Source organism: Gadus morhua, chromosome 13, assembly GCF_902167405.1.
Source record: "Gadus morhua chromosome 13, gadMor3.0, whole genome shotgun sequence".
In the NCBI taxonomy this organism is placed as follows: domain Eukaryota; kingdom Metazoa; phylum Chordata; class Actinopteri; order Gadiformes; family Gadidae; genus Gadus; species Gadus morhua.
Window position 1 is genome coordinate 4981449 of NC_044060.1, and position 23059 is coordinate 5004507.

A 23059-nucleotide genomic window follows, 5' to 3' on the forward strand; every position below is an offset into this window, starting at 1 on the left:
TATAACTCCTCACTCAATGTAATGCTGCTGAAATGATGGGGTTGTGCTTAAAATTAACTTATTAAACCTACAGGGACTTGTCTGGTAAATATTCAATGGACATTGGAATACATTCGATTGATTTGATAGAAAAATATTACTCCGGAAAATATATATATTTAAAACGGTAGGAAGGCAACAAGCTTAATTTTAATTCACCATAATGACCAGGCTGAAATAGACGATTAATTAATCAAAAGCTGAATTTTTATTGTCACATTAATGCAAAAACAGAATTAATGATTCAGTATGTCCTTATAATCGGGAGGATCTGTAACCTACTGGAACTATTCCGAACCTTTCCTTATGAGAAGTTAAGACCAAAAGTACACTTCTACCAAGTTGTCGATTAATTGATCCGCCAATTAAAACGTCATGGAGTAATTACAGAACGACGTCTCCAGATAACGCGGAGTTCATAGTTCAGGAACGTCAGGAGAGCAGGCTGGGTCCTCCAGTCCCCCGTCCCGGGTTTTAATCCCGGGTCCACACTGTAGAGGATCAGTCCTAGGGGCTTCACCTTCCATCGCTCCATCCCTCTGGATTTGGTGACAGACCTAAAAGCCTTTTGTTGCAATCTTAGCCAATGGAGACGGATGACGACACCGGGCAGTGCAGATATATAAAGCGCCCTTATTGACCGCACTTGCACATTTCTCACTTCTGAACACTCACACCTCCGTGGACTCACTGGTGTTGAACCGGGAACCACAACAACCAATACATGTGCGCGGGGTACACGTCCACGAGGAACACTTATCTCCCACTTTCCCTCTGAACTGCCTTGACGCGCTGAAGGCTGAAACGCACTTTTCTTTTCGTGTTCATTTGTCGCCGAAAGCGCCGCGCAGTCCGGGCAGGGCGACCGGCTGGGACCAGCTCCTCATCCTCCTCCTCCTCCTCCACCACCTCCTCCTCCCCGAATGCTCGTCTTGACGCCGGTCTAGCGGAGACCCAGAAGGCTCGCGAGGACAGCACGACACCCCCGCCGCGTAAAGTTGCATCGCGGGCACCGAGCGGTTCGTCATGCCGAGCTCCTCCACCCTCCTCCTGTGCCTGACGGTGCTGCTCTCCCCGGGACTGTCCGGCAGCGACCCGCCCCACCTTCCGTTGTTGCCGGCCGGCGAGGCACCCACGGATCCCGGGCTGTCACTGCTGGACGAGGACGCGGGCTCCCACGAGTGTTCCGCGTGCGTGTGGCGGGAACAAAGCAAAGTGTTGCGGCTGGAGACCATCAAGTCGCAGATCCTTAGCAAGCTGCGGCTGAAGCACGCGCCCAACATCAGCCGCGAGGTGGTGAACCAGCTGCTGCCCAAGGCGCCGCCGCTTCAGCAGCTGCTGGACCACCACGACTTCCAGGGCGACGCGTCGTCCCAGGACGAGTTCATGGAGGAGGACGAGTACCACGCCACCACGGAGTCCGTCATCACCATGGCCTCGGAGCGTGAGTAGACCCAGTGATGGGAAGGTGAATGAGGGGGAGGACGCAGGGTACATGTCACCGGGAACCACCGGCGGTCGCTGCTTGTGGAGGGGTGAACCAAGGACCTCTTGTGGAGGGGTGAACCCCGGTCTGTTTGTGGAGGGCTGAACCCAGGACCTCTTGTGGAGGGGTGAACCCGGGTCTAGAGGGGTGATCCTCTGTGGAGGGGTGACCCTGGGTCTGCTGGTGGAGGGGTGAACCCGGGACCTCTTGTGGAGGGGTGAACCCTTGTGGTGGGCTGAACCCTTGTGGAGGGGTGAACCCTTGTGGAGGGGTGAACCCTTGTGGAGGGGTGAACCCTTGTGGTGGGGTGAATCTGGGTCTGCTGGTGGAGGGGTGAACCGGGGTCCTCTTGTGGAGGGGTGAATCCTTGTGGTGGGGTGAACCCTTGTGGTGGGGTGAACCCTTGTGGAGGGGTGAACCCTTGTGGAGGGGTGAACCCGGTCTGCTGGTGGAGAGGTGAACTCTTGTGGACGGGTGAACTCTTGTGGAGGGGTGAACCCGGGACCTCTTGTGGAGGGCTGAACCCGGGTCTGCTGGTGGAGGGGTGAACTCTTGTGGAGGGGTGAACCCGGGTGTGCTGGTGGAGGGGTGAACCCGGGTCTGCTGGTGGAGGGGTGAACCCGGGACCTCTTGTGGAGGGGTGAACCTGGGACCTCTTGTGGAGGGGTGAACCTGGGTCTGTTCCCGGGCTCGGGGGACCTGGAGTCTGAACCAGCTTTATGTCAGCTGCTGGCCACGCCTGTCAAACTATAGATCCTGTTTGAACTTGATAATCAATAATCGATAGTGTGATGGGGTCATTGGGGTCTGTGGACTCAAGACGAGTCGCCCCTGGACCTGAGGCGTAGTAGGGCCGCTGAGGTCTCTCTGTTGTGGTTCTGCTTCACAGTTCTGGGCTCTCGCTCTCGCTCTTGACTCGTCAACACCCAACAACACCAGGCAGTATGAGGGGAGCTTGCCCCAAACATTCACTTAAAGTCCTCAGAAGTCCAGATGAAACTTCAGCAGAGCCTGTGTCCTCATGTGCTCATGTCCTCATGTGTTCATGTCCTCAATTCCTCATGCCCTCGTGTGCACATGCTCACAGGAACGAGTTCTGTTCTGAACATCCGAAGGCTCTCCTGAATTTTGAGTTTTAGATTCACTTGCGCCGTTTGTGTCTTATTGTGACCTGGAGCGCAGGAAGAGGACGTCAGAAATCCCGTCATCGATAGAGAAAATCTGGCACTGGATCCAGTAGGCTGGATCCCGGATCGAGTAGGCTGGATCCCGGATCGAGTCGGCTTTCTGTTTCCCAGCGCTTTAATTACCGCAATCATGCGTCTTCCATGTCGTGTGATTCGGCCTGACGCACACACACACACACACGCACGCGCGCGCACACCCAAACACACACGCACGTACACACACGCACGCTGCGCAGCTCTCAAAGACATCTCACAAAATTGCTGTTGAACCCTGGCAGCTGTGCTCTATCGCTCTTTTATAAGGGGCTCTACCGGACTCCCTGCTGTTCATCGCAGTGAGAAAAAGTGTGTCCAAAAAGCTGCCATTGTTCGCGGCCCCCACCCCCCGCCCCCCCGGCCGCACTTGCCTTTTAAATGCGAAGTTTATAGCGAGGCTCGTTTCTTCTCCACGGGGACACAAAGAGGAGAGCACTCCGGGTCGAGGGGAGTGTGTGACCTCTCCAACAACATTTACACACATAATATATTCCGCACAAGGCGCATTAAATCGCCTCCAGATAATCTGGTTTCCTCTCGCCGGCTGAGGGGAGATGTGCGTGTGCGGGTTCGATGCTCTTGGTTCCTCGATGCGTGATCATGCAGACCAGAATGAACTTTTCTGCTTTTAATTCGAATTGAGTGCAAAGTGGAACATATATGACGCACTGGCCGTGACCGGTCCTGGACGTTAGGGCTTTATCCGCTTTATTGATCTTTTCCTCGTTCTGTGTTTATGACGACGTGAAGTGCAGAGACGCGGTGATGAAGTTAAGATGTTGACCAACGTGTTGTTGTTTTGCAGAATGGATGGATCATAATGTTCCCATTTCATAGGGATATGGCATGGATTCTATAGATGAGGTATTCTTAAAAGTTACCGTCTAATCAGTTGGCATATATATATATATATATATATATATATATATATATATATATATATATATATATATATATATATATATGACAACTATATCTATATATATATGCCAATATATATATCGATATATTGGATCTGTGCGGATTCCATTAAAACATAAGCATTGTTTAAGAGCAGTTGATGGTGTGTGAAGGTGTGCTTCTCCGTGAGGGCACTAAGTTCATTAAGCTAATGTCATCCTTCTGCTTTGGGCTGTCCGGCTCCTCCCTTTGCACCTGTCTATATGAGGAAGGATAAATTAGAATGATTCACAGGCCTCTCACACACACACACACACACACACACGCACACACACACACACACACACACACACGCGCGCGCACACACGCACACGCACACGCACACGCACACACACACACACACGCATGCATACACACACACACACACACACACACACACACACACACACACACACCCACACACACTCACACACACTCACACACACACAGACATAACAGCTACCAGCCCCCCGCCATTGCTCTCTCTCTCTCTCTCTCTCTCTCTCTCTCTCTCTCTCTCTCTCTCTCTCTCTCTCCCATGTGCACACATACTCACGCACACACACACACACACACACACACACACACACACACACACACACACACACACACACACACACACACACACACACACACACACACACACACACACACACACACACACACACTACTCTCCCTGTTAGCTGTCATCACTTCCCCAGCCTCTCACTGCAGATGGTGACGGCTCCTGACAACCAATCACATCGCGTCCATGAGAAAGTAATGTGTTGTCAAAGTGCTCTGCCTGCATTAGGACACAATCACCTGTCACCTGGCTGGTCCCTGTTGTAACCCCTGAGATACAGATAAACACACAGACGCACACACACATACACACACACACACACACACACACAGACCCCCCCCCCCCCCCACACACACATATACAAAGACCACCCCCCCACACACACACACACAAAGACCCCCACACACACACATGAACACAGACCCCCCCCCCGCCCCACACACACACCTAGACACACACAAACACATATATACACAGTACACACACACACACACACACAAACACATATATACTACACACACACAAACACACGCACACACACACACACAGACCAACATATTCCCACAAACACATACTGACACACACAAACACATCCTCGTAGTAAGAGACGCAACACATGCTCTTGCTAACACATGCGAAACACACACACATATTCATACTCGGAAACGCAGCGCATTATTAAGACACACACACACACCCACCCACACACACACACACGCACACACACGGAGCTCCCCTGCGCCCTATCTCTCTCTCTTCCCTGGTGAGGATGAGGAGGAGAATGGAGGAAAGAGGAAGAATGCATCCCACTCTTGGCTGTGGAGTCTCAGTGATCTACAGATTCAGAGAGCTGCTACAGCCTCCCTCTCTCCCCCTCTTTCTCTCTCTTTCTCCCACTTTGCCACTCACTCTCACCCCTCTTCTTCTCTCCCTCCCTTTCTCCCGTCTTCCTATATACAGTATCTCTCTCTCTACCTCTTCTCCCCTCTCCCTTTATCTTTTCTCCCCTCTCCCTATCTCTCTTTCTCCCTCTACCTATCCCTCTCCCTATATCTCTCTCTCCCCCTCTCCTATCTGTCTCTCTCCCTCTCCCGATATCTCTATCCCTCTCCCTCTCCCTATATCTCTCTCTCCCCCTCTCATATCTTTATCTCTCCCTCTACCTATTTCTCTATTCCTCTTCCAATTTCTCTCTCCCTCTACCTATATTTCCTCTCTCTATCCCTCTCACTATCTCTCCCTCTCACTATCTCTCTCTCTCTCTCTCTCTACCTATATTTTTTCTCTCTATCCCTCTCACTATCTCTCTCTCTCTCTCTCTCCCTCTACCTATATATCTCTCTCTCTCTCCCTCTCACTATCTCTCTCTCTCTCTCTCTCTCTCTCTCTCTCTCTCCCTCTCACTATCTCTCTCTCTCTCTCTCTCTCTCTCTCTCTCTCTCTCCCTCTCACTATCTCTCTCTCCCTCTCCCTATATCTCCCCCACTTCTATCCCCATGGGGTGCCTTCTGTGGTGTTTGATGATGCGGTTGGAGTTGGTGTTTGATGATGCGGTTGGAGGTGGTGTTTGATGGTGCGGTTGGAGGTGGTGTTTGATGGTGCAGTTGGAGGGTGCGGTTTGAAGGTGCTGTGTGATGGTGGTGTCTGATGGTGGTGTTAGAAGTTGGTGTTTGATGCTGCGGTGTGATGGTGGTGTGTGATGGTGGTGTGTGATGGTGGTGTGTGATGCTGGTGTGTGAAGGTGGTGTGTGATGGTGGTGTGTGATGGTGGTGTGTGATGGTGGTGTGTGATGGTGGTGTGTGATGCTGGTGTGTGATGGTGGTGTGTGATGCTGGTGTGTGAAGGTGGTGTGTGATGGTGGTGTGTGATGGTGGTGTGTGATGGTGGTGTGTGATGCTGGTGTGTGATGCTGGTGTCTTAGGGTGTTGCTTGACGGTGGTGTTTAAAGGTGGTGTATCAAGGTGGTGTTTGATGGTGCTGTGGGTTCAGGCGGTACGTGGGGAGCTGGCCCGATGCCAGCGTCTCCTTAGTATTCACCCAGGCTTCGTGAGCGCTGCAGTGGGTTGACAGGGTCCATGCGTACGTTCTGCTCTCTAATTACTATGAAATCTCATGGAAAAGTGGAGCTATTTATATCATATTGCGGCACTTTATGTACTAAGACACCCCCCCCCCCCCCCCCCCAACACCCAACACATACAATGTGTTGCAAAGTCAAGTGGGTTCGCTGCTCTCCTCGTGCAGGGGAAATGTGCAATTTGCCGGCAGTTTGCTGATTAGCAATGCAGTTTGTACACTTTGTACCATCGCGTGTGTGAGTGGGAGTGTATGAACGTACGTATGCACATGTGTATGTATGTGTGTTTATATGTGTGTCTGTATGTATGTATGCATGGGTGTGCTTATGGATGTACATATCTGCATAGGTACAGATCTGTACACATCTGCATATGTACAGATCTGTACGTATGTTTGTACATATGTATGTATGTATGTATGTATGCATGTACGTATGTATCCATGTATGCATAGTATACGTAGTATATCACGACCACATACACGCACAAACCCACATTCTGTCTTGCAGACCGACTATAACCGTGAAGGAACTTTAACGATGCCACCATCACGATTCGAAATGTAAGAGAACATGTTTGTGTTTTGATCCAATGTGCGTTGTTAAGACGGGTTATGAAACGCCCAGGAGGAAAGACAACAGCAGAGAGCAGCACTCACTCCCAGGCCCTGCCAGCGTGGATCTCCGTCGGTCCGTAGAGCAGGAGTATCTCCATCCCATGCTCATCAAGGTGATGGAGAAACCCCAGAATGAAACGTGCTCCTCTAGGGGGCTACAGCACGCAGGAGGAGGTAGATCTTCCTCAGCATTTTATCTGAAGCGTATCAGGGATCATAATTCCTTTGTGTCTATTTGTTGACAACTACGCCGCTATTGTTATGTAATGCTGCCATCTCAGCATGCATAAATGCAAACTAATACACAAATACGTGCACGCACATATACAAACACACACACACACATACACACACACACACACACACACACACACACACACACACACACACACACACACACACACACACACACACACACACAGAAGAATGGAGCCCCACACACACACACACAAACAGAGGCACTCGGCAGCCGAGTTCTGCTATTGACACAAAGGGTCAGCGAGTTCACATCTAGGTGAGACTATTAACCTCCCGGCTCTTTCTTCAGCAGCATGGCGAACCGGTAGTAACTTGAACACTTACCCCCCACACACACACACGTGTGGTTGCATGAGAGCCTGCACACAAACACACACACACACACACACACACACACACACACACACACACACACACAAACACACATACAAATGCACACAAACGCACGCACACACACACACACATGCCGAGTCATCCACTAACCACTCCCACCAAAACCAGGCTTTATAGTGCTGACCCTATAAAAGGCTCATTTCCTGAGGTGCAGGAACCATAAAAGCCGACGCAGAGTGCTGAAAGCACACACAGCGCCGCTGCCTTCCAACCACTTGTTAGTGTTTGCTGAAAGTCGATGACTATGTGAGGTTTTTACAGATTGATTCATTCCACGGAGGTCTGTTTGACGACAGCACCTGTTCCTTCGGCCCGTCGGCTTGTAGGAGTTGTGGGAATTCACCGAGGGGTGCGGGGGCAGGGGGGGGGGGGGGGTCCTGTGATCATTTGTTTGGACAATCAGCCTGTGTTGGTTGTTTTTAAAGGGGTGAAAAACTCGCCGCGTTTGTTCCGAGGGACTGAAGAAATTGCACAACACGCTGTCAACTTTATGGCTAATAAAATTTCAAAGGCACCAAAGTCTATTAATACGGCAGCGAAATGTCCCCCAGACTCAGGAATCTCACTGCTCCCCCCTCCCCTGTTCCCACGCTCCGTCCCTCTCCGCCGCCATCTTGCTTTTTCAATTCAAGGAATTTTGGGAATATTTCACTCTTTTGACTTTACAATCTTTTTTCTTATCTACACTGTACCAAAACAGAACCCAGACTACAGCGACAACACATGGCAGGGCCTTTCATACGACTCTCATGTAGCCTCTCATGCAGCCTCTCATACAGCCTCTCATACGGCCTCTCATACAGCCTCTCATACGACTCTCATACAGCCTCTCATGCAGCCTCTCATACAGCCTCTCATACGGCCTCTCACCGCCTCTCATATGGCCTCTCACAGCCTCTCATGTGGCCTCTCATACGGCCTCTCATACAGCGTCTAATGCGGCCTCTCACAGCCTCTCATACGGCCTCTCACAGCCTCTCATGCGGCCTCTCATACGGCCTCTCACCACCTCTCATACGGCCTCTCACAGCCTCTCATGTGGCCTCTCATACGGCCTCTCATACAGCGTCTCATGCGGCCTCTCATGCGGCCTCTCACGGCCTCTCATACAGCATCTAATGCGGCCTCTCACAGCCTCTCATACGGCCTCTCACAGCCTCTCATGCGGCCTCTCATACGGCCTCTCACAGCCTCTCATGTGGCCTCTCATGCGGCCTCTCATACGGCCTCTCACAGCCTCTCATACGGCCTCTCACAGCCTCTCATGTGGCCTCTCATACGGCCTCTCATACAGCCTCTCATGCGGCCTCTCATGCGGCCTCTCATACAGCCTCTCATACGGCCTCTCACAGCCTCTCATGCGGCCTCTCACAGCCTCTCATGCGGCCTCTCACGGCCTCTCATGCGGCCTCATACGGCCTCTCTTGAGCTCCTCCTGGAGGGCGGCAGGGAGACACAGAGACAGTACAGTAGGCTGCTTGTGTCAGCCCCCAAGCGAGGCATTATTCAGAGGGCATGAAGACCTCGTGCTGGGGCCCCGGTCCCTCAACGTGGGGCCGGAGCCGGCCGGGCTGGAGGCTAGAGGGGAGGGGGGGGGGGAGCTGGAGGCTAGAGGGGGGGGGGGGGGGGGGGGGGGGGTGGAGGCTAGAGGGGAGGGGAGGGGGGGAGCTGGAGGAGTCGGGGGTGGTGGTAGAGCTGGGGCTGTTGGTGTTGGAGGTTGAGGGATATGGTAGTGGTGGTGGTGGTGGTGGTGGTGATGGAGGTGGTGGTGGTGGAGGTGGTGGTGGTGGAGGTGGTGGTGTTGGTGGTGGTGGTGGTGTTGGTGGTGTTGGTGGTGGAGGTGGTGGTGTTGGTGGTGGTGGTGGTGGTAGTGGTGGTGGTGGTGGTGGTGGTGGTGGTGGAGGTGGTGGTGTTGGTGGTGGTGGTGGTGGTGGTAGTGGTGGTGGAGGTGGTGGTGGTGGAGGTGGTGGTGTTGGTGGTGGTGGTGGTGGTGGTGTTGGTGGTGGTGGTGGTGTTGGTGGTGGAGGTAGTGGTGGTGGTGGTGGTGGTGGTAGTGGTGGTAGTGGTGGTGATGTGGTGGAGGTGGAGTTGGTGCTGGAGAAGATGGTGGTGGTGGTGGAGGTGATGTGGGGGTGGTGGTGGATAAGATAGTGGTGGTGGTGGTGGTGGCGGTTGCAGTAGTGTTGTTGGTGGTGGAGGTGGTGGTGTTGGTGGTGGTGGTGGGGGCGGTTGCAGTAGTGTTGTTGGTGGTGGAGGTGGTGGTGTTGGTGGTGGTGGTGGTGGCGGTTGCAGTAGTGTTGTTGGTGGTGGAGGTGGTGGTGGTGGTGGCGGTGGTGGGGGCGGTTGCAGTAGTGTTGTTGGTGGTGGAGGTGGTGGTGGTGGAGGTGGACTTGCTGGTTGTGGAGGTGGTGGTGGTGGTGTAGGGCTAGTTGGAGGGGAATGACTGTGAGTCCACAGGGAGTAGCGAGTTCAGTCCTGTCCTAAAGGGACAGAAATCATTAAGAGGTTTTATAGCCACAATTAAAAAAGACCCGAAACAGATGTTATGTTTCACTAATAAAGGACATAATTACTTCACACCAGTAATTAAGCCCTGTGTAGGAACACGAGGGAGCTGTGTGTGTGTGTGTGTGTGTGTGTGTGTGTGTGTGTGTGTGTGTGTGTGTGTGAGTGTGTGTGTGTGCTTCTGTGCTGGTGTGTGCCTGTGTTGGTGTGTGTGTGTGCCTGTTTTAGAGTCCATTATATAAGCAAAGAAAATGCAGCATTGGCATAATACAGGTTCATACAGGTTCATGATGCAGGTTCATACAGGTTCATAATGCAGGTTTATGGTTCATAATGCAGCTTTATGGTTCATAATACAGGTTCATAATGCAGGTTCATACAGGTTCATAATGCAGGTTTATGGTTCACGATGCAGGTTTATACAGGTTCATAATGCAGGTTTATGGTTCATAATGCAGCTTTATGGTTCATAATACAGGTTCATAATGCAGGTTCATAATGCAGCTTTATGGTTCACGATGCAGGTTTATACAGGTTCATAATGCAGGTTTATGGTTCATAATAAAGGTTCATAATGCAGGTTTATGTTCATAATGAAGGTTTATGGTTCATAATAAAGGTTCATAATGCAAGTTTATGGTTTATAATGCAGGTTTATGGTTCATAATAAAGGTTCATAATGGTGGTTTATAGTTCATAATGCAGGTTCATAATGCAGCTTTATGGTTCATACTGCAGGTTCATACAGGTTCATAATGCAGCTTTATGGTTCATACTGCAGGTTCATAATGCAGGTTCATAATGCAGCTTTATGGTTCATACTGCAGGTTCATACAGGTTCATAATGCAGGTTCATAACGACGGTTTATGGTTCATACTGCGGGCTCCGCTGAGCTGAGCTCTGTGAAGCTGCTCAGTTAACGGGGGGATAACCTACTGATTATCCACATGAAAATTTAATTAGCTGGCTTTCCTATAGGGATGGTATCCGCACTCTGCTGTATAAATCACCTGTGGTTGCAGTTTCCCTCCGCCTTGTACCCCCGTAACCCCGGGAGCTCATTAGGGGAAGCTCATCGCACGCGGTCTAAATGTTCTTCAGGGACCAAGCCAAACTTTGATTTATGCAGAACACTTGGGGAATGACAGAGGCCCATTAGTTAGTTTGAAGAGAACGAGCGCAGTGCCTCCGTAGGTGTGTTGATCGCTCCCGGAGGGAACAGAAAACACACTTCTGTGTTCAGAACATGTGTGATCTAGATCAGAGGAACCTGAGGCCGCTTTCTGGGACAGATCCTGTGGGGTTGAGTGGTTCACTACTGCTTTATAGCGCGCCGTGGAACACGGACAAACAGACTCGCAGCACGGCACGGCTTTGATACACTTACGCTGTGTGTGCGTGTGTGCATGCGTGCGTGCACGTGCATGTTTCTGTGTGTGCGCACTTGCGCACGTGTGGGCTTGTTTGTGTGTGTGTGTGTTTGTGTGTGTGCACGGCTGCACGCACAATGAATAAGAAACATATCCCGAAGTAACGTCAAGAATACTTCTGACATTTACTGCAATTCAGCAGAGCAGCATCAACATGTTCGTGTGTGGATGGTTTATTGTATGTATGTATGTATTGGGCAAAGTGTGCAGATCCCAGGGTTAATCCAGAGTAATGAAATAAAGTGGCATGTGCAAGAGGAATCCAACCTCTCCGGGAGGCACCGTTCCTCCTCATACCCCACAGCGGCATGCGGCTTGAGAATGTTTTGGTGCTTTTTAGACGACCACTCACCGGCGAGAACTATAGTGGGGACTGCCAATCGCACAGTGTTGCTCTGACATTGTGGCGTATCGTTGAATCAGGCTAATTGTCACGTCTCTTTAGAGCAGTCTGTGTGTCCTTAAAAAAAAGACGACGTTTTGGCAAAAACAGGGTTTCAGTTCAAAACAAACAGAACCAGGAACACAGGCAAACAACGCAGGTCAGCCCTCGCGGCCAGCAGCCGGCCGACTCGGGGGCTCAGAGGCCAAGTCCTCCTCGGCCCGAGTCCTGCCGGCGGGTCTTGCCAAGGGGCTGAGTCAGGGACAGGGCTCCTGGAAGCAGCGCCCCACAGGCAGGGGGGCCGGTGCCCCGTGAGATACCAGCGTGGCACCCTAGCCCCGCTCATTACTGCTATCGCACGCAGACCCGCACCTGGCAGCTGTTTTGTTCCTGCAGATTCCTCAGCTCCACCGCGGCCACAACAAGTCGTCCTCGATCAGGAGTTGTGGGTTGTTGTTTTTTTTTTTATCTTGCGAACACAATTGTTACGCACAAAATGTACTCCTGATTCGGGCACAATGGAGGAAGTACATAATATCAGAGGTCAAGTCATGGCTGGTTACTTGTCTCATAAAAAACGGTCTCATTAAAAAGCTGCTTTAAATGGTGGCAAATCAGGGGCCGCCATTAAACCCAGAGGAAGTGGCTTTAATGGGTTGTTTCTACTACGTACTGGGGAAGGGGCTAATACGCTTTTAATGGCTTTATTTTCTATTAGGCGCAGATGGGTGAACTTTACAGTAGAGACTGCAGTCACTGCAGAGGGATTCTCCTTTATTCATAACAGACGTATTAAAACATGCAAAGGATTATGTCCAAAGCCACGCCGTATAATGAGGTATTTTAGCACAAGGTACATGTTATGATGGCTTACAAAGTTACAGAGTATTAGGAATGAGTCGGGCTGCGTCTTAAATGGCTCAGCTGAAGCCAGGCCACTGATTTCAGTTTGGCGGTACGTGACCTGCCAGGTCTGAGAGAGTGAAGCGCACCTTCTCAGTTCTTCATCATCACAAAGCTTTTCTACTCTGGTGGTGTATCCCAGTTAGTGAAGTTCACAAAGCAGATGGCTTACTGATCTCTGCTTCAGCCGCAGTTCATCACATCTGCGTTTGGAGAACAGCCTTTGGTCTTGTTTGTATCAGTAGTGAGAAAGACAAAATAGAAATGTGTCACTGGTCATTGGGTGGTTGTAGTTTCATATTAAGACATGAATCCCATGTTTATGTCTTGTATGGAGCTGACCAGTGTGGTTGTACATGTGGTTTTTCGGTTGTACTGCAATGCTTTTGAGTCAATCCCAGACGTGAACGGGACAATTAGCAATTAGCTTGATATTAATTATTTACGAACGCCATTTAGATCTTTGCACCAGCTGGTTGTCAGTTGTCGCGTATAAACGCTGCACACATATAGTGTGATTTGTCGTATTTCAACAGTATGCAACACAATGCATCTCAAGTCTCCTAGCGACCGTATGGGATCACAGTTAGTAGTTTAGCCCTGTGTAGTTGTGTCGTAGTGTTGTAATTGAACAGAAGGAATGATGGTTCCTGTTGCTGTGAACGAGCTTAAGGGCTTTCAAGGCGAAGCCATTCAACAGCTTCAGTCGCACAGCAGTGCTTTAACATCGCGGTTTCATTTTCATACTCCGTCAATGTCATTGGCCGATCCGTGAAAGGGCCGGATCTGCCATCGCTAATCGGTTGAGATACGCGGAAACCCAAACCGAATTCAGTTTGTTTTGAAGTGAAATCCTGAAGCCCCCTTTTTTCTCTGTTGGATAACACACAGAGGAGGGAAAGAGAGGAGGGAAAGCTGACGTTAGAAAACCTCTCCCTTTGCCGTTAACCTCCTCGATATGTGCTGGCACATAAACAAACACACATAAATATAGCCTGGCGCGTCCCGGAGCGCATGTTTTATGTTTTAGTCATGCTCCTATACAGGCCTGTAGGACTTTGTGGAGGGCAGGCTGGATGGTATGGATCGTGTTCAGCACTTATTATATCAGCTCCCACAGATTGCTCACATGTGCAAATATAGCGACAATATAGGAGAGCAAGCTTCATCCCTGGGCGGGGGGGGGGGGTGTCGGTTTTGGGGCGTGAGTGTGTGTGAGTGTGTGTGTGTGTGCTCACTGGGATAGAACAGGCAGCATTAGGAGGTGTCTTTTGTTGCCCCGGGGGGGGGGGGGGGGGGGGGGGGACTACTGTGCTAAGTCCTAATAGGAGTTTTGGGCCTGCCGTAGTCCCAGGGGAGGGGTCCTGAATGAGGGGGATCTAACTTCACCCCCCCCCCCCCCCCCCCCCCCCCCAACTCCAACCCAGAGTCCTGCCTCCTCCTGCCTCCCCCCTTGCCCCCCTCCGCCCCCCCCGCCTGCTCCCATGGGACGGCCCGGGGACAAAGAGGGAGCGGGGCTGGGGTGGACCGGGATGTTTGGGGGTGCACCGCGGCCCCTGTCTTATTAGAAGGGTCGTGAAGGTGTCACGATGATTAATAGGCCGAGGAGCGTGGGGATACTCCAGAGCCACATTTATTCAGCACCGGGACTCCCCGACACACTCCCCAACCACAAAATGGCCCATTTGCATTTCCCATTAGGAAAAGAAAAATATAGATATATATGCAAATGGAATCCCCTATCTAGGTCTGTGCCGCACGCGTGATCCGAGTGGGCATTGACAATGGATGACCGGCAGGTCGCCGCTGTGTTTTAGGAGCGGGTTCTCACCTGGTGAACCGGTTTGGGGCAGATCGAGGTGAGGAGGAAAGTTAGTGTTGTGCGGCAGAGCGGATCTCTGAGCTGACCGGTTAAGGTTTATCGTTCGGTCGAACCGCTCTGTCATCGATCTCCAGTTGGCTCAGTGGTTTGAGCTTAGTGCCTGATGGGGCTCTTCCTAGCTGAGGTACCAGGCTTTATTTGACGTAAGAAGGGCTACTTTTATACTGATGATGCAGGACATGTTGGAATACACAGAGATGACTTCAGGAATATATCCAGATGATATCATGCGTTCTTGAAGGACTGCTGTTCAGCAGTGGGATTAACCCTTCTTTAGGTGATTCTGATGTCAGAACTAGAAGGGATTACACCATTTTGTTCTCATACAGCGTTCACATGCAGTGGTGGAGATAATGTCTTCCACGTCATCCACATTTCCTCCGCCGTACTCTCGGCTCCTGGACAACCTCAGCGCTCTTGGTTATTAAAGGTTATAAAACCGTGTTACACACGTGGGATATGAAAGATAAGAACCTCCCTAGTAAGTTTCCCCTCTATCAGCACGTGGGAAGGGAGGGTACCTGGGGACGGTCAGACCTCACCTGGAGCTCAACGCCGCAATTAGACGGCAGGGAAATAAGCTGCACCAATAACGACGCTCGGCGGAAGGCAGCGACGGATTTCGTTGGATGAAATCCGGCCGCGTGAGTTGCCTGCGTTGAGGCGAAGGACCGGTCTTCCTGCAGCGAGCTGTACAGCTGCAGTACGGGGCGGTGGTAGTTCTGGGAGGGGTTTCCTCCACCTTCTCGTTTAGAAAGTAGCTTGAATGATGAGGTGAGCAGAGCAGGACCTGAAGCTGTGCACGCTGCAGGGCTCCACTCGCTCGCGGTCAGAGCGGTTCTGTTATTAATCAGAGCGGGCAGCGGGCAGCGAGAGCAAGTTCAGGTGGGGTTCAAGTGTCCACTCGGCTTTCGGTCAATTAATGACAAGGTGCCATTGTTCCTTTTAAACGTACTGCCATCGCTTTGGAGCGTGATTAGGCTTCGGGGGCGCTTGGCGCTCCATCGTTTCCCCATCGCTCATCGACGTACCGGATCTATAGAAGCACACATTGATTTCCGACCGATCAATGTGCTCTTTGTTTAGCGCCATGAGGAACACGTCGTTCGTGTGTATTTACCGACACGGCCCCCAGTACACCAGGTCCTCCTCCTTTTCCGCTGAATCGTCTTCCTGGCTTTGTCTCGGGGTTCTGGGTTGGAGAACGTCGTCCGCCGGACCCACACACCGATAAAAACAACAACAAATAGTAGCAGCACATAAACTGCAGAATCATTGCCCTCGAGTTTGGTGGCTGATGAGCAAACACAACGCCCGCCTCCTTAATTGCTGTGACCCCAGCAACCCGCCAGGAGGAACATTGACATATTGTTTGTCCAGCGTGAGACACTGTATAATTTACACTCGCTAATGATGGCGCTGAAGGGCCCCGGCGTCACCGCTTGGCCCCGGCTCAACGTTCCTTGGAGCCCGCTAACGGACGCTTCCCCGAACACCAGGGGATTCATACCTCTCCGAGCCTGCCCCATGATTCAATTACTACTCTTGTTTGGTGTCAACCAGGCCTGCCCGCTGTTCTCTGTAGCCCGGCGGAGCTCTCAGGGACAGGCTCCCATTGGCTGGAGGAGCTCCCACCGCCATGGAGACGAACAAAACAAAAACAAGCCAAAGTAAAGTAGTCCTTTTCCCGAGGTAAAGGAGTAAGAGACAGGAGGGTCGGAGTAAACAATGCGTTGTCCCGGTTCTACTTTCCCAGATTGTAATTATTTTCTGGGGTCTGTTGTGAGGGAAGACATGTTCCCATCGCCCTTGACCTTCAAACTCAATCTAGCTATTAGCCCCCCACCCCCCCACAGCATCCCGGAGATGTAAAAGGGCTGACGGTTTTGACCCCTGATCCCATTTCTTAACTAGGCCGGGGTTCCAAATGACCTTTTGACCCAGGAAGCATTTGCAGGTTGCCTGAGCAACCCTCAGATTTGGCAATGATTGACGGGTCCATATAGTTTAGTTCCTTGTATTGAAACAACAACAACAGCAGCAGCAACAGCAGCATCACCACAACAAACCAGGAGAAAGATCACAACATTATTAATGTAGTCAACTTTGAACAGGAGACAAATCGAACATAGCGAGTGAGAATGGGGGTTCACAAAGTCCTATTGTGCTATGAGCCACATTATTATGCCAGATAGGGGCAGAATAAATTTGCCTTCATAAATGAATGCTTTTACATGGAAATTAATCTATGAATGCCAAAGATGGATGTGGTTATTTCCCACTGAAGTCTATGTAAATGAACAACTGTGCAGATTGGACATATGCTGCCAAAGAAATACAAATAAATAAAGACATTGTGGATCACTTTCTTCAGCCCATGCATTCATCCAGAAATGATACTTGTCCTTGCTCTGTGGGGCTGCCAGGATCAGTTTGGGGTTTAGACGTGCTTATCTGAAGGTGGACGGGAGCATTTCATTGTGATTGACCCATGGGAATCAAAGGTGACCATCTGGCTACTGGTAACCATTACTAAACCTTGTTTGAACATGCAAATGCTCCCAAGCCCTGATGGAATCACTGATTTAAGTGGATTGAGGATAACAACAATGTTGAGGAGAGACACAATATTATATAAATAAAAGTATTTCTTTAAAATGAAAAACATTCCCCTTGTGTAAATTGGAGCATGTGTATATTTAAAATGAGCAGAAGTAGTTTTTGCTTACGGACTTGTCAATAGTTTGTCTTGACTTCGACCTATTAAAGAGTTTTTGAATAGGGTGCTGAGCTGAGCATTTATTTTTTTAAAGGTTTCGGAATTAAAATGACATATATATAATCATTCCAAATGATCTATACTCAGTTCAACTCAGATCTCAGATCAGTTCAAATTTGAGGATTATATAATCCTCTAATTATTTCTTCAACAAGAATGTTCCAATTTAGATTGGTATAATCTTAATCCAGACACCCTTCAAATTTGAAATGTTTGATATAATGAATTTGATATAATGAATATAATTAAATTCATAATGCTTTTTAGAACCAACATGTTTTCTGCTCGACGGCTTTAAGAGCCAACATGAGATCTTTAGGTAGGACCAAGTAGTCCTCCTCGAATCCCAAGAATTGACTCAATTGATGAAAACAATTCTAGCCATAATGACAAAGAGCTAAACTAGAAGTATTCATCAGCACAGAACAGATATCCATACATCTTAGAGGCATCCATCATTGTCCATGAATTGGAGTAAATATTAGCAAAAAGTACAGATGTTCCAATACCATTTTTCCTTCCCGATACCGATTAGATTCCTGAACTTGAGTATCGGCTGATACCGAGTACATACCGATACACCATCTAGCATTGTGTTTGCTATGTTCTTCACCTGTGTAGTAAAGGAGCTAGTCCATTGATGGTATCGGATTGGCGCATAGAATTACGTACTCGCCAACATACTGCATTGTAGAAATTACCTGAGGAATCTTCCGATACTGGTATCAGTTTCGGAAAAGCTCCAGTAAAAAGTAACTGTAAAACCTCTGACCAGTAATCAATCATTTCTATAGTACAGTACGGTGCACTGACACATTGCCTGTGTTTGTGTGTGTCTGCAGCTGAGCCGCTGGTCCAGATCGACGGGAAGCCCAGCTGCTGCTTCTTCAAGTTCAGCCCCAAGCTGATGTTCACCAAGGTGCTGAAGGCCCAGCTGTGGGTGTACCTGCGGCCACTGCAGCAGACCTCCACCGTGTACCTGCAGATCCTGCGGCTCAAGCCCGTCACAGAGCAGGGGAGCCGGCACATCCGTATCCGCTCGCAGAAGATCGAGCTCAACTCCCGCGTGGGCCACTGGAAGAGCATCGACTTCAAGCACGTCCTGCAGAACTGGTTCAAGCAGCCGCACACCAACTGGGGGATCGACATCAACGCCTTCGACGAGAGCGGACACGACCTGGCCGTCACCTCGCTGAGGCCCGGGGAGGAGGGACTGGTAAGGACATCAGACCTGGCCCAGGGTGTAGGGGGGCGAGGGACTGGTCTGGACCTCAGACCTGACCCAGGGTGTAGGGGGGGAGGGACTGGTCTGGACCTCAGACCTGACCCAGGTTGTAGGGGGACGGGGGTCTGGCCCTCAGACCTGGCCCAGGGGTTTAGCAGGGTCTGGTTAAGACCTCAGACCTGGGTGTAGGGGGGGAGGATTTGAGGCAGATGGATAGATTCTACCCCAGCTCAGTAATCTGGAGGTCACGTCCACCCTCCACCGCCCCTACGTCCACCACCAGACCACCAAACAGATTATGGATATGTATGGATCCTTGAATATACTGAGCTAGACTTGAATAGATCCAACTACTATTGGGGACCATTTATGAGTTTTAGAACTGCAACTTGTTCCAGAACATCCCCACCAAACTCAACCAATGACTCAAATGATCCTTACTGGAGATGGTTGTCGAATCGTAGTGAACCAGGGCTAGAGGAGGAACCGGGTAGGACTATCCCGAGCAGGCTCACTCAACACCTCATAATGACATAGTCCTATTGTCCTGCCAATACATCATGTAGTCCTGTAGTCCTACCAATACATCTTGCAGTCCTGTAGTCCTACATATATTACCATGTAGTCCTGTAGTCCTACCAATACATCATGTAGTCCTGTAGTCCTACCAATACACCATGTAGCCCTATAGTCCTGACCAATACACCATGTAGCCCTGTAGTCCTACCAATACACCATGTAGTCCTGTAGTCCTACCAATACATCGCGATGTAGCCTAAAGTCCTACATTCATGTCATCAAATCAAACAAGGTGTGTCACCTAGAAGTGCCAAACTCTGAGCTTCCACGTGAACTGAGAGGAGGTCATCATCTCCAGATCACCTGATCTCCACACTGTCCCCACCCAGCCCGCACATCCAGCGCAGCGACCGCAGTGTCAGGGGGCTGTGGTAGTTATGTAGGTCAGTGCTGGAGTGACCGTTCACGGAGCGGTCACAGGGGTCAGCTCCTCACACCACGTAGCAGAGGTCAGCTGTGGAGCCCGGGCCCTGCGGACCACTGACCTCTGACCTCCCGGCAGCGGGAGATGTTATCCTTTAGAGAGCAGATCAAACACCACGCCATGAGTACCAAAAATAAAACCAAGCACAACAAGCAGGGCCAGCCCTCTTCTCAGCCACCAGCGCCGCTCTACTCTTGTTTTTCTCTTTCTTTTTCTGCTTTTTTGGAAACAAACATCAGCCCCCGAGCCCAGGGTGGCAGGTTGTAACCCTCCAGGCTTTCATCTTCCCCTTCTGAATGAGTCACAAACAAACCCCCAAAAATCTGTTGTGCTGGGGCCCAGCTGATCCGCTCTTGGGGGGGGGGGGGATGTGGCTCTCAGGATGAGTCACGGGTCGAGGTCAGGGGGACCACAAGGCTTCTGGGTCCAATGGGCTGCCCAGAGTATACTGTGTACTGTTTGGGGTGACCGTGACTGTACCATTAGATAAGTTAGTCTATGAGGTAAATATTCATGAAGGAAAGAGAAGATAACGTATCATTTCATCTCTCTTCTGAATCACTTGCATGTTTTCTGCAAACATACCTAGGATACTTCAAACGCTACAGTAGTAGTAGTAGTACAGTATAGCAGGAAAGGATGATTCGAAGCAGGCCGGAAATAAACTACTGTGCAGGCCTGACTCAAACTAATGAACAGGCCTGACCAAAACTACTGATCCAGCTTGTACCAAACTACTGAGCAGGCCTGACCCAAAGAACTGATCAGGCCGGAAATAAACTACTGAGCAGGCCTGATTTGAACTACTGAGCAGGCCTGAAGCAAACTAGTGAGCAGGCCTGAAGCAAACTAGTGAGCAGGCCTGATCCAAACTACTGATCAGGCCTGAACCAAACTACTGATCCAGCTTGTACCAAACTACTGAGCAGGCCTGGCCCAAACTACTGAGCAGGCCTGGCCAAAACTAGTGAGCAGGCCTGAACTTGCACCCATGTTACAGTGTGCCACAGCTATAGGAGAGTGACTTCCCTCAGTATTGTTTTATAACCACCTCTTCCCACCTCCCTCGCCCCCTGATTCCAGCAGCCGTTCCTGGAGGTGAAGGTTCTGGAGACGAACAAGCGCTCCCGGAGGAACCTGGGTCTGGATTGCGACGAGCACTCCACCGAGTCCAGGTGCTGCCGCTACCCGCTGACGGTGGACTTCGAGGCCTTCGGCTGGGACTGGATCATCGCCCCCAAGCGCTACAAGGCCAACTACTGCTCGGGCCAGTGCGAGTACATGTTCATGCAGAAGTACCCGCACACCCACCTGGTGCAGCACGCCAACCCGCGGGGCTCGGCCGGGCCCTGCTGCACCCCCACCAAGATGTCCCCCATCAACATGCTGTACTTCAACGACAAGCAGCAGATCATCCACGGCAAGATCCCCGGCATGGTGGTGGACCGCTGCGGCTGCTCCTAGGCTCTCCACGGGGGGCCATCAGGAGGGAGACACACACATGTACCGCCACCATCGCATCATACCACGCAGAAACACCCTTTGGAAGCTCTCCCCAGCCCCCACCCTCTCCCCGCCACACGTCTCCGCTCTTTGATTCTGACGCAGAGAGAGAAACATCCTGCTGGACTTTTCCATGTTTTTTTTTTCTTGCCAGTCGATGAGTTTATTTTTACGTGAAAAGTATTTAAAAAAGTTTAAGATGAGATGTAAAGCATCAAGAGACTGAAATAGGAGTGCATAATGAATTACAACGGGAGTGGGATTGTGAAGCCGCTTCAGAAAATGGTAAACAAGACGAAACTATGTTATATATGTCAGCTTTGGTGTTGTATTCATCAAGATATTTGAAACAACGTCATATTTGTGTGATATCCAGGACAGTGGATCGACACAGAAAGATGCAAAACAACTTTTGCAGTAAATTAGTTTTGGTAAATTAGTATTTGAAATTTTGGAAAGGTTTCATCAAATTAATAGATGTGGAATTCAAATCACTAAAGTGTTACAAAAAAGGTGGCAAGTCTTATTCAAAGTGCCCCCTTCCGCGAAAGCTCAGCCCTCGAGGAAACCTTAGTCGAGCTGAAGAAGAAAGCAATCTGAACGAATCCCAAATGTCTTTTTGTTACCTTTTGCTTGTTTGTCTTGTTTAGAGAAGAGAGTTTTAAAGATAAGAACAAACCAAACCTTCGCCCTCTATTTATGCGTCCAACCCCAGGGGGCCATTCTCCACCTCCACTGAGCAGTCACTTTCATCTCCTTCACTTGCCGTCTCGTACCACAGAGAGACCAGAGACAAGAGACAACCATCGTACGCTGCTCTACTCCATCATTACAAGCGAGCAAGTTTCAGAAAAAAAACACAAAAAAAAACCTCTCTCCAGACACTCGACAACTGCACGGACCACTGCGCAAAAAAAAACGTGAAGGTCGGATCCAACGTCCACGCGTTCTCACGAGTTCTGACGTGAGAACGGAGAGTTTCCGCAGACGAACTCTGCGAGTCTTGGGGTCTCTTTCCCCCCGGAGAGGAAGGGGCCATTGTTTGGCTCCCAGCGTGAAGCGCTCCTACAATACCAGCGGCTCCCAGCGCCTGGGGCCCAACCCTCCGTCCGCACGGAGAGCCTGGAAGCTCTCCGTACGCGCCTCAGAGCCAGAGGCGTCCTGCTGGAGCTCAGAGGACCGGGGCACAGGTTGTGTTCGATTATTGGAGGGGCTGGTCGGACGCCTAGGCCGGTTTTGAAACTCGTTACCAATGTTACACACATTTGCCTTCATCCACACTTCACCACAGACGTCAGGTGTCAGAATCAGCGCATTTGCATCAACATGTTTCAATGATTTCAGTAGCTCAGAAGTGCTGATCCAAAGGGCACAATACTCTTCGATACATACGTTCACACAATACAATACTTACTCAATACAATACAATACTTTAACTCAGTACAATACAATACTTTAACTCAGTACAATACAATACTTTTACTCGGTATACAATACAATACTTTAACTCAATGCAATACAATACTTTAGCTCAGTACAATACAATACTTTAACTCAATACATTACAATACTTTAACTCAATACAATACTTAAACTCAGTACAATACAATACTTTACTCAATACAATACAATACAATACTTTTATTCAATACAATAACAATAGATTCTACAATTTACAGCTACTAACATGTTTAAAGGTTTCAACGACCGTGAATCTAGCGTGTATCTATAACCGTTCTGTCACAGCAATCCATCTGTTGCTCTATGGCCTCTCATCCTAGACTCGCGTTAGAAGATAAAATCACTGGTAGAATCGGATGAACAATAACATTTCAAATCCTGTCACTG

At 50.0% G+C, this 23059-nt stretch overlaps 1 protein-coding gene across 2 annotated transcripts; it reads left to right on the forward strand.

Moving 5' to 3' along the window:
* Nucleotides 1-46: 46 nt before the first annotated feature.
* LOC115557524 (growth/differentiation factor 11) lies at nucleotides 47-21556 on the forward strand. Of its 2 annotated transcripts, none has more exons than XM_030375396.1 (3): nucleotides 47-1483; nucleotides 18323-18696; nucleotides 20792-21556. In XM_030375396.1, exons 1-3 carry the CDS (start codon nucleotides 1066-1068, stop codon nucleotides 21170-21172), a joined length of 1173 nt encoding a protein of 390 aa, XP_030231256.1. In that variant the 5' UTR covers nucleotides 47-1065; the 3' UTR covers nucleotides 21173-21556. The 2 variants fall into 2 exon arrangements, with proteins under 2 accessions (XP_030231256.1, XP_030231257.1); XM_030375397.1 differs by having other exon boundaries at nucleotides 20795-21556.
* Nucleotides 21557-23059: the final 1503 nt, after the last annotated feature.

Excerpts from the sequence above, each read along its gene's own strand:
- LOC115557524 (XM_030375396.1), top strand. The coding sequence starts at position 1,066 with ATGCCGAGCTCCTCCACCCTCCTCCTGTGCCTGACGGTGCTGCTCTCC. Across the intron at positions 1,484-18,322 it reads CATCACCATGGCCTCGGAGC|CTGAGCCGCTGGTCCAGATC; the intron begins GTGAGTAGACCC and ends GTGTGTCTGCAG. Across the intron at positions 18,697-20,791 it reads GGCCCGGGGAGGAGGGACTG|CAGCCGTTCCTGGAGGTGAA; the intron begins GTAAGGACATCA and ends CCCTGATTCCAG.